Raw genomic sequence first — 12,539 nt, 5'->3', positions numbered from 1 at the left:
ATTAGTAGGAGAAATTCTGATTGCAATGGCAAAATACTATTGTTAACCTTTCAAATTATTGAGAAATCTTTAGAAATTGAAAATACTCATTCCAGGCAAGAGTCCAGAGAATTGGGAACTTGCCTCACTAGCAAATTGGTATTGCTTTTCTGGAGGGCAGTTTGCGGATAAATAGCTGTGGTCTTCTTGCCTTTGCACTTCCAGAACTTTATTCCAAAGGAACAATCGGTCATCTATAGCCAAAGTATATGTACGAGAATACATGCAGTTCCTGCCATAAGCAAGTAGTATTTAAATAATAATTGGAAGCAACTTGAATGTTTAATAATACAGGGTTAGTTAAATGAACTGATCTTCCATTCAGTGGATGCGCACACACATCACCTCATGTTTGTGCTGTGCTTTAGCAAATTTTTGTGCACATTTCTTGCTCCACTGGATCTTCACATGATCAGGGAATAGTGAGTGGTTGGTGATGCCCAGGCAGAGTTAGGACCTGCAACCACAGGCACATCCAGTGTTCTTTTGCCCGACAAGTTCACTGCTGTGAGTTCTGTAGGTTGGAATGTGGAAAATATCTCCAGTAATGAGAGTTTTCCCCAAATACAAAGCTGACAATAGTGTCATCTGGATTTATCTCCACCCTGCTTTCCTCTGGTTCTAATGTTCTGTTCTCTTTCTTCTACTGTGGATTTTACCACTCAGTTGATCATTTGGAATAGTATGTTTGCATTGCAGTACCTCCCAAGCTTTGCATCTCTGGGCCTCTTATATACACAGACACTCAAGGCCGTGTCTCTTAAGTGATGACACTTTCTGATTGGTGGTTTTGTATTGTACTTGACTCTTAACGCTTTACTTACCCATGAGTGGAGCCAACATTCATGATTGTTGGGTATTGTTGGGGACTTTCTTATGCTAAAATAACCTGATTTCCTTGGATTTTCAGATTTGGACCACCTTTCCTGATAAGGGAAGACAGAACTATTTCCTGGCCTCAACTCCAGCAGTGTATTCTCAGTAAGGTTCGCTATCTCATGAGGAGTGAGGCCCCCGCACAGGTCAGTGTGAATTCTCACAGGTCAGTGTGTGTGTGTATGGAAGAGGGTGGAATCCAGGGATGACTCATGAGAGAGAAGAATTTGCTGAGAATAACAGTGCTCATTGCTTTATGAAACAACTTGGGTTTATGTGCAAGAAAGTAACCATTTTATGGCCTATGATGTTTTAATCTTTGCATTATTACCAAACACATTTCACGCACGGAACTTTTTCTTTACTTTTTCCAAACACCATTGGAATAAAGGGGAACATTTACATTATTATTATTCTCAATTTTGTAAATCTATGGTTTTTCCTAGAGGATAGCACATTGTGATAAATTGTAAAATTGATAAGTGCCATAAATTTATATTGTAAGATCAAAAAATTGCAAGGGACTGGGGGTATCTTTTCTGTGGAAAGTTACAATTGAGGATGATGTCCACATGTGAAAAATCTAGATATTAAAATAAATTCCAGCTTTTGAGAAACTGAGAGTAAGGACTCAAGGGGAAACACCTTTATGCCTTGTTCAGTTATTCTCAGATTGGCAGTTCCCAAATTTAAAAAAATCATGGATATTTGGCATTTATAAAGTCTTTAGTTTTCAGTTTCTATGATATCAGATACCCTTTCAATGGCTACCTGGCGCAGAAGATATTGAAATTTTTAGAGACAGGTCAGTAGCATCAGAATCTTGTTTCTTCCCAACTATCCTCTTTGAGTCTTTCATTTGGGGGATATACCACTCTGATTTCAGAGATAACTCTCATAATTAGTGTGCCTTCTTCCTTTTTTAGGAAACAAAGACCATACATTTGATTTTAGGGTTTATACCAAATGCAACTTTGTTAAGGACCTTTAGTACATTTGTTCCAACCTTTATCTCTAAAGGATTTTGTTAATGGTACTACAGAGCAGATCTGCCATGGTGCCCAAATTAGAAACTAACTTCTCTACAAGTAGGTCAGAGAATCTAGTAATAGCTTTAGCCATCTCCTAAATTGGTTGCTGCTGCTGGTTGAAAGTGGGTGAAACCACTTTTATGTGAACATTGATCTCAGCTGCCCTGGTTCTTTACCTAGTCCACATGTATACTTTTATTTCTGTATCTTTATAGTCATTTTGATTTTCAGAACTAATCAAACCATCCATGGGGGCACAGCAGAATTCAAATACAGGAAACCTTTAACTTGACCACAGATACTTTCCCATAGATGCATTTGTAAATATGTGGTCAGATGTAATTTTCTGTAGGAAAAATGTGCCCCAAATGGTTGTGAGGTTCCTGGACTTTTTTTTTTTTGGTACTGGGGATTGAACTCAGAGGCACTCAACCCCAGCCCTATTTTGTATTTTATTTAGAGACAGGGTTTCACTGAGTTGCTTAGCGCCTGGCTTTTGCTGAGGCTGGCTTTGAACTCGTGATCCTCCTGTCTCAGCCTTCTGAGCCACTGGGATTACAGGCATGCGCCACTGCACTGGCTCATTCTTTTAATACTATATTAAATATTGGCTCAATATGGTAATAATTTGAAGAGACTATATTAAAAATTCTCAACAGTGAACTGAAGACATTAAACATTGTGAACATCTGTTGAAGGTTCTAAAAATGAATCTCCCTAGCCAAGAATAGAAGACAATAAAATATTTCTTATGAAAGTGGCCAGTTTGCTGGACAGAATTTATTTGCATGAATTATGAAAAAAAGTTATTATTGCGGAAACATTTTTATGGTCACTTTGTAAAATTGTGCACGTGTGGCCAGCAGTACTCCTTTGTGTGAGGGCAGGATCGGCTGCCTTCATGCAGATGTTGGTGCCTCCTTGATAGATGGTCTTGCCATGCACACAGCGAGGCTCAGTTGGGGTGGCAGAGAAAAATGTTTTCTTCCCAGATTGAAATTAATGGTCTTCTTAGGAAGTATATCCTCCCATGGCCAACCCTGAATCTATCCCCCCGAAAGTCAGCTGGCTTCTAGCCATTGATTTTTCTTTGTTGAAACCACAGCTCAACTAGAATGTGGTTATAGATTAGGCAAATGTACACACTCCCTGAACTTCACACTTAAGACCTTTGTACTAGTTAGCATTTCATGACTCCAATGAATCTGACTTGTAGAGAGAAAAGGTTTATTTAGCACATAGTTTTGGAGGTTCAAGGACACGGGTACTGACTGCCTCAGTTCTGGTGAGGACAGCAGATGGCACACATCATGGTGGAAGTGTATGTAGGTGCAAAATCATCATATGTCCAAGTGGAGCAAAGAAAGAATGGGCAAAGGTCCCACAGTCCCTACCAAGATATGCCCCAGTGACCCAATGACCTCTCACAAGGCTTCACCTTTCAAAGGTTCTATTAGCTCCTAATAGTGCCACCCTATGGACCATACCTTCAATGACAACGGTCCCTTGAATAATTACATTAAACAAATGATATCCAAATCATAGCAACCCTCCATAGCTAGGTTTTGGTTCACCTTCTGTCCCCCATGTCATTGCTCCCTGTACATATAAGCTGCCACAGCCAAAGGAATCCACTCAATTCTTTGAATCTGTTTTGGATCATTCTGTTTGCCCAAGTGCTTACTGGTCATCTTTTCTGAAATTTTTTTTTCTTTTTTTTGGTACTAAAGAGTGAACCTAAGGATGCTTTACCACTGAGCTACATCTCCAGCCCTTTTAATTTTTTTTTTTTTTAATTTTTAAAATTTTGAGACAGGGATCTCCCCAAGTTGCTGAATCCTCTTGAGTAGCTGAGATTACAGGCATGCGCCACCACTCCTGGATTTTCCTGGAATTTTAATGCTTTTCTCTTCTTCCCTTGTCAAAATTCAACCTACATTTCATCAGTATGTTTATAGATGTCTTCCACCGTGTTCGAAGAAAAAAAAAATTTTTCCCAATTATAGCTGCATCAGTGATAATGTGAAGAACTACATTTCATTTATTTGAGTGAAGATTTCGTTCATTGTGGTAAAATATGAATGACATTTATTATCTTAACTATTCATAAATGTACATTAATTACATTTAGCAATGTTGTGTAACCATCACTACTATCTATAACGCCAATTTTTCATCATTCTTAACAGAAACTTTAAACCCATGAAACCAGTTCCCCCTACCTCCCCCATCTACCGTTCTATTTTTTTTTTAACTATGAATTTGCCTATTCTGGATACGCCATATAATTAAGAATTATGATATTTCTCCTTTTGTATCTGGCATATTTCACTGAACATGATGTATTCAAGGTTCATCCATGTTGTAGCATATGCCAGAATCCCCCCTCATCCCCACCCCACCCCCTTCTCCTCTTCCTTTTGCAGTGCTGGGGAGAAATGCAGGGCCTGAGGCATGCTAGGAAAATGCTCTACCACTGAATTACACCCTCAGCCCTAGAAGTAGTTCAGGCTGAAGGTGTTAATTAAGGAGTCAGTTGCTAACATGCAGGTAGTAGATTGATTGACGGATTTCTTTCTTTACTTATTTGTATTTTTGTGGTGCTGGGAATTAACTCCAGAGCCAGCTTAGCATACACTTACCACTGAACTACATCCCAGCCCGTTCCTTTATTCTTAAGGCTGAGATCCCATTGTGTGTATGTACCACATTTTGTTTATTTGTCCCTCAGTTGATGGACACTTGGGTTGTTTCCATCTTTTGTCTGTCTTGAATAATGTTGCTGGAAACATTGGGGTACAAATATCTGTTGGAGTCCCTGCTTACAATTCTCTTGGATGTGGACCTAGGGGTAGAAGTGATTGGTGATATGGAAGTTCCATGTTATCAGAAACTGCCATACCGTTTTCCACAGCAACTGCACCATTTTACATTTCCACCAGCAATGCACAAGGGTTCAGAGTTTTTTTTTTTTTTTTTACACATGATGTAATTCACTATTGTAGTGAATTTTCTTTCTTTTTTTTTTTTTTTGATTTTTTAAAAAATAAATGACAGCAGAATGCATTATAATGCTATTACACATATAGAGCACAATTTTTCATATCTTTGGTGGAATAAAAGTATATTCACACCAATTCGTGTCTTCATACATGTACTCTGGATAATGATGTCCATCACATTCCACCATCCTTGCTAACCCCCTGCCCCCTCCCTACCTTATATGTATCCCTTTAATTTCTTTTTTTTTTTTAGTTGAAGATGGACACAATACCTTTATTTTATTTATTTATTTATTTTTATGTGGTATGGGCAGATTGAACCCAGTGTCTCACATATGCTAGGCAAGTGCTCTACCACTGAGCTACAGCCCCAGTCCTAATTTTTTTTTTAATATTTATTTTTTAGTTTTAGGTGGATCCAATATATTTATTTTACATTTATGTGGTGCTGAGGATCGAACCCAGTGCTCTACCACTGAGCCACAACCCCAGCCCCTCCACTGAATTTTTTAAAAAATATTTACTTTTTAGTTATAGTTGGACACAATACCTTTGTTTTAATTATTTATTTTTATGTGGTGCTGAGGTTCGAACCCAGGGCCTCGCACATGCTAGGCAAGCACTCTACCACTGAGCCCCAACCCCAGCCCCTCCACTGAATTTTTAAGAGGCACCTTTCATCAAAACAGATCACTGACTGTAGGATTCACTTCAATTTCAATTTTACTATGGTAAAATGTGTATTTTAGATAAAAACTAAGATGAGAGTCTCTTTGAAATATATAAACATTTCTTTTGCATGTGGTATGTAAAATATGTATTAACTTGTTTCTAAATAATTGTTTCATTGGTGGTGATGGTAATTACTGAATAAAATAGGTTAAATTACTTACTGACTTGTATAAGTATCTTCTCCAGTTAAACACTGGTTATTTAAATACACTGCATTCATATCTGGAGGAAGATTTCATATATTAAACAGGTTACTGTGTTAAAAGAATATAAATCTTTTAAAAAATGATTGCTTAATATATGAAAACTTTGTATCTCTGGATTTCTTTTTTTTTTCCTGTACCAGGGATTGAACTCAGGGATGCTGAACCACTGAGCCACATCCCCAGCCCTTTTTTTGTATTTTATTAGAGACAGGGTCTCACTTAGGGCTTCGTTAAGTTGCTGAGGCTGGCTTTAAATCTATAATCCTCCTACTTCAACCTTCTGGCTGGAATTACAGGCATACACTACCACGCCCGGCTAGCTCTTGAGTTTTAAGTACTAAGTTTTTGTTTGTTTGATTTTCTTGTACTAGGGATTGAACCCAGGGGAACTTTACTGCTGAGCTATATACCCAGCCCTTTGGGAGCAACATGAAGGCCCTCCACCCCCACCCCTTCAAAACCTGTTTCTTGCCATCAGGTCAGAAAGGTTTCAGGCATTTTGCTCAGATTAACAGGCATGAGAAGGAATAGGAAAAGGAGACACTCTCAAGGGAGGGCGTGGGTCCTCTCAGAGAGAAAATGGACAGCACACCTCTCCTGCCCCCCAGTTTAGTTGGAAATTGGTCCCAGGGAAGTTTCCAGACAGTTCCTCGCAGGTCTATCTCTTGACTTTAAAAATTTTTTTTTTTATTTTTCAGTTTTCCATGGACACAATATCTTTATTTTTATGTGGTGCTGAGGATCGAACCCAGCGCCCCATGCATGCCAGGCAAGCGTGTTACTGCTTGAGCCACATCCCCAGCCCCATCTCTTGACTTTTGACTGAGTTTATGATGATAAACTTTCAAGTCCCCAGAGCCAGGTCTATTCTAGGTCGCTTTGGCCCACGTCGACCAGTTCTAATTGGAACATCTTATAGATTTTATGGCTAGGGGGAATTATCCTTATCTACCTGAGTAGATAAGGATCAGGTCTGTGTAAAGTTCACAAGAGTCCCACCTTCATGGTAACTTAACTTGTGTTCCTCTGATCAGTGTTATTTGGGGCCTGCATTTCTCCTGCAGATAACAGGCAGCTTGCTGAGGAATGTAACATATCCTGTCGACTGAAGCCAGGCAGGGCTGCAGGTAAATTGCTTTTTAGAAGTGAAAGCATGTGGGGGGGGGGGGTCAGTGCAGTGGGCTCCGTTTATAGAATTATTCCCTTAGCTTCATATTCCCACCACTCTCATCTGTCTCCTCCCTGCCAGCCAGAGGATCACAAGTTCAAGGCCAGTCTGGGCGATTTAAATACTAGTTATTAAAGGAATGTTCAAAACACATTGAAGAATGCCTGGTGTGGAGGCTCGTGCCTGTAATTTCAGTGACTCCGAGGCTGAGAGAAGATGTTGAGAAAGCCAGTCTGGGCAACGTAGCAAGACCCTGTCTCAAAATAAAAAAGGCTGGGGATGTAGCTCAGGGGCAGAGCATCCCAGGTTCAATTCCTAGTATTGCAAAAAACAAATGAACAAAACAAAAAAACTATAGAAAAAAGTGATGGACATGTTTTGAGTCATTTCTGTGCCTCTGGAGTCTAATTTAAACCCATATACTGCCAAATGCCATAATTTCATTTTTCTTTAAGGATGGGTAATATTCCCCGTATATACCATATTTTCTTTATCCATTCATCTGTTGAAGGGCATCTAGGTAGGTTCCATAGTTTAGCTATTGTGAGTTGGGCTGCTATAAACATTAAATTGGCTGTGTCACTGTAGTATGATGATTTTAAGTCATTTGGATATAAACCGAGGTGTGGGATAGCTGGGTTAAATGATGATTCCATTCCAAGTTTTCTGAGGAATCTCCGTACTGCTTTCCATAATGGTTGTTCCAATTTGCAGTCCCACCAGCAACATATGAATGTACCTTTTTCTCCACATCCTCGCCAACATTTATTGTTGCTTGTATTCTTGATAATTGCCATTCTGACTGGAGTGAAATCTTACAGTGGCTTTGATTTGCATTTCTCTAATTGCTAGAGATGTTGAATATTTTTTTTCATGCAACACAAGGACCATTTGATGACCCCTCTCCTCTCCTTTTGTCTCAACAGAACCTGGGGTCTCTGTTCTCCATCCGGGTTGTGGGACTTTCTCTGGCCTGTAGTTACTTATCCCCACAGGACAGTCGGCCGCTCTGTCACTGGGCAGTTGACAGGTAAGGAAGCTGAAGGTTTGGTAAGAAAACAAATGTTTTAATAAAAGAATTGGTAAGAAAACAAATGCATTCATAAAATTGCTCACAATACTAGCTGTTCTTGATCTCTTCCCTCTTCATCCTCAGCCTCGTTGGGTCCTTAGAGAATTTCTGCTCTTTGACCCCTTATGGCCAGAGAAATACTGTTATGGCCACTTCAAAGGTGAGGGGATACTGAACTTTTCAGAGATTAGTTAACTTGCTTACATTCACACATCTAGTTAACAGGCAAGCCCAAGTTGGAATCCAGATTGGTCTAACTAAAATGCCCACATTTATTCAAAGAGGTCACACTACTGAATCCCAACTATTGTGTCTCCCTAGAGTGGGTGAAAGGCTGCCTCCCAAACATTGGCCCGAAACTCTGAAAAGCTGTGAAATGGGGCAGAGGACAAAGCCAGCGTGGCCGTGTCTGCCATGCCTCTGACTTCCTGATTCTCCCCATGTCCCCCTCTACAGCCCGTCACCATGCGTAGCCTTGGCAGGGCTGTCCACAAGGGCCAGTGCATTACCTAAGGGGTGATTTTGCTCTGTGTGTTGGTCACCCCATTTTTGCTCATTTTCGTATAGACCCTAAGGATTTCCTGATGTGGACAGGTATGCAGGTGTGCTCTTTCCTAGGGCATCTCAAACTCCCTAAGACGAAAGACCAGTTGGTTGGATGGTTTCCAAACCATTTCAGCATACTACTTTGATCAAAAATAACAACAACAACAAAAAAAATGTAATTTGGGTACAAGTTCTATTATTTAAAAAAAATTATCTCCCTTTATTAGAAGTAGGTTGGGGCAATCTGGAAGGTTTGAGGACCTAGACCCCATCCACATCCCTGGGCTGGTGGGTGCTCTAGAGAGATAGGGAAGCAGGATACATGTCCGTCGGGGGCCCGTTTGGGCAGCACTGGGCAGAAGGCTCTCTTCCTGGTGCTCAGTGTTAGAGATGAGAACTATGTTCCTTAAAATCCGTTCAGCAGGCCAGCGCCAGCCTACAGGCTGGTTGTCCCAGGTCCGTGATAAGAGCTTGAGAGGAGACATTGAGGAATGTCTAAGCAGTCGGATAGCGTGATATAAGATACGTTGCATGTAGTAATTTTTTTAAAAAAAGAATGGACCTTGTACCCAAGTTACATTTTTATTATTTTTGATCAAAGTAGTGTTCTGTGTGGTTTGGAAACAAGCCAGCCAACTGGTCTTTTGCAATAGGTAGTTCGAGAGGCCCTAGGATAGAGCCCAGGTGCACACCTGTCCTGGCCCACACCTGCCACTCACCCAATCTCACTGCCATCTGGTTCTACCCCTCTGACCCTAACCTGCCAGCACAGCTCTCCCAAGCACTTGCTGTCTCCATCTCTTGCCCCTTTCCCAGGACCTCCATTCAGCCCATCTTAGCCTGCCTATCCCTGCCTATTCCTTCTGGTTCTAGAAATTTCTTCCTTTTAAAAAATTTGTGATGAAATATACATGACATAAAATGCATCATTTTAACCACATTTTAAGTGTGCTGCTCCGTGGCATTACATTGCCATGTACTTCTACATTGTTATACAGCCATTGACACCATTTCCAGAATTTTTTTCATCCTTCCAAACTGAAACTCTGTAGCCATTAAGCTACCCCCAGTTTTCCCTTCTCTTTATCTTCTGTCAACTACCATTCTAGTTTTTTTTCCCCATGGATTTTATTACTCTAGATACCTCATGTATTTACAGTCGTGCAGTGTTTATTCCTTTTTATGTTTGGCTTAGGCTACTTAGTATGATATCTTCAAGGTTCATTCACATTGTGGCATATGTCAGAATTTTCTTCCTTTTCAAGGCTGAATAATATACCATTGAATGAATATACCATATAGACGTATCTCCTAGAATTTTTTTTTTTTTGTCTCCTTGAGGTATTCCTCTCCCTTTCTGGGACCTTAAGTATTGTGCCTCCATGTTTTACCTTTGGCTCTCTGCTTTCTCCCTCTGTGTTCCATTCCTGGATGATCCTGCTCCTGGCTCTAATCACCTCTCTGTAGGCTGAAGGCATCAGCCTAGATTTTTCTCTTAGATGCCACACCTGCTTGTTCTACTTAAACGTCTCATAGACACTAAATGTTTGCCAATCTGAACTCTTCTTCTCAACTTCTCACCTGGCTAATGCCCCTTGCCTGCCCTCCAGAGAAGCCAAGTGCTTCTTCTGAGACCCCACATACATGGTGGGTGTATTGCATTAATCTCTTTGCGCGCTTCCCCCGGTGGACTCTGAGAGCTCCTTCTGGGTAGGGATGTTTATGTACCTACTAGGCTTGGCATAGTGGCTCTGCGTGTGTATCAAATAATGTCTTTTCCCTGTCTGAATCAGGGCTGTAATGAGAGGGGATGAAGCTGTCCGATCAATGATTCTTTCCATGCTAAGAGTAAACATTGTTGCCAGTCATCCCTCTGCCCCTTCTATGGCCCAACGGATATAAATCCTTTGGACTTTCAATTTTGTTACCCCAGAATGAAATTACTCCTCAAGGCAGAGTTTCCCAATTGCAGCCCTCCCTCACGGTAGAAACGGGGAGTTTGGGGTTCTAAGAAAGGGGCTTAGATGGAGAGCTCCCCAGTATTATGTCCTCTGAACCAATGAGGACTCACTGCGCCAGGAGAGCTGCTCCCAGCCACACCTTGATCCTGGCTCCACCTGTTCTCAGTCATGCAGGAAGGAGCCTTGACTCTACCCTAGGACTATTCTGCCCTCGGAAACTTCTATTGAGTCATCTTGTTGACAGTTTAGGACTCATCTGAGTTTCTCTCTTTTGTCTGGCTACAAATTCTCAACAGTCTTTCGGGTGTGGACTTCTCCACCCCTATACTGTCCTCATAGATCTTGGAGCAAAACCTACCCCCCATCCACTTCTTTCTGATCCCTTCTCTTCTATGTTAAAATGAACCAGCCTTTTCTGGAATAGGCTGAGGCCCAGCAGTTGGGAGGAGCTGTAGGTTGACTCACACTCAGACTTTCTGTACATTGGAGCGAGACTTTTTGAGGTTGGGTCGGGGAGCTCGAGGGTGCCCCTTCTGCATTGCTGTGTAGGAAAGTCAGAAGGTCTCTGGGGGCTTCATCATATTGCGTATTTGTCTGGGATGTTCCTGTGGAACTGCCCTGTGAAGACACTGAGAAGGTGGCTCGGGCTGTGGTGGGACAGTTGATCTGTGCCCTCGTAGTATTCAAAAACCCCTGCGACCCAGACACTCAGGGGAGAATGTTCAGAGGTAGGGTTAGGACTAGGCTAGCAGACAGCAACCCCGCCACTGGCTCTCCTCAGTTTGATCAGCTTGAGGTTTCTGCGTTTGGAGGCAGGCTGTGGAGCCCAGTGGAGCTGTGGGAAGACCTCTGTTTTCTGACAGGTTCCTTGTTCCTCCCATAGGGCCTTGCACCTCAGGAAGCCGGGAGGGCCCCCCCACGTCAAGTTGGCCGTGGAGTGGGACAGCTCTGCAAAGGAGTGGTGAGTCAACAGAACCGTTGTCCCCAGAGCTGAGATGGCCTGCCTGAACCCTCACATCTTCCATGGACCCAGTGTCCCCGGTACCACCAGAGGGCCGTGTGCACACATCCTTGTATAAATGGTCGTGATAGAAATGGTCATCATGATGGTGGTGTTAGGAGAAGCACATGCTCAGGTAGCCCTCACCTGTGCCAGTCACTGCTGTCAACACTTTATTTAATCTTCATGACCTCCTGTGTGGGGTACTATGAGGCAGTAACTGCTCTATCCTGCATTTCTTGGGTAGAAACTGAGGCACAGAGAGGTTAAGCCATTGCTTAAGGTCATACAGCTTAAGGTCATGAGACAGAGCTGGGATTGGAACCCAGGCCGTCTGCCTCCAGTTTAGGCTCTTTATTATCAAACATCAGTCTTACTTTGAAAAAGGACATTTTTTTCAGTCCAAGTATCTATTGATCCTTTACCAGGCACGAGTCATTGGGTTAGGACAAGGAAAACAAAGGGGCATGAGCCCGAGGCTTGGTTCCTTGAGGAGCTGATGGGGGAGACAGACGATTCCTATAAGAGAGGGTGAGCACAAGGTCAGAAGTGTGTAGAGGTCCTGGGAGCCTGTGACCTCACCCAGTGATGCTGTCCACTGGGTTTGCCGTGAGGAGAGACAGACCAGACCAGTCCAGGAGGAGAGAGGGGGGCTGCAGCGCTGAGCACCCCCGGTGTCCCCTCCTTCCGTGCAGCCTGTTTGGGAGCCTCCAGGAGGAGCGGGTGCAGGATGCGGAGAGCGTCTGGAGGCAGCAGCAGACCCACCAGCAGCCCAGCTGTACCCTGGATGAATGTTTTCAGTTCTACACCAAGGAGGAGCAGGTCCCGCCCCGGGGGGCACCCCCTGGCCGGGAAGGGGGCTGGCCGCCTTGCGGTGGCGAAGGCCTCATGTTCCCGGTGGCTTCC

General features: G+C 42.6%; 1 protein-coding gene across 2 annotated transcripts in view; it reads left to right on the top strand.

The window, feature by feature from the left end:
- The window catches only part of Usp43 (ubiquitin specific peptidase 43), a 70,652-nt gene that overhangs the window by 34,525 nt on the left and 23,588 nt on the right, over positions 1-12,539 (top strand). For both annotated transcript variants that reach the window (XM_027946943.2, XM_027946942.2), the window contains exons 8-11: positions 950-1,061; positions 7,981-8,084; positions 11,517-11,594; positions 12,329-12,455. In XM_027946943.2, coding sequence (XP_027802744.2) covers positions 950-1,061; positions 7,981-8,084; positions 11,517-11,594; positions 12,329-12,455 — 421 coding nt within the window. The remainder of the gene's footprint in view (positions 1-949; positions 1,062-7,980; positions 8,085-11,516; positions 11,595-12,328; positions 12,456-12,539) is intronic.

The sequence above is a fragment of the Marmota flaviventris genome, chromosome 17 (genome assembly GCF_047511675.1).
Source record: "Marmota flaviventris isolate mMarFla1 chromosome 17, mMarFla1.hap1, whole genome shotgun sequence".
NCBI lineage: Eukaryota > Metazoa > Chordata > Mammalia > Rodentia > Sciuridae > Marmota > Marmota flaviventris.
Note: the sequence above shows the minus strand (reverse complement) of the source record. Positions and strands in the feature narration are given on the sequence as shown.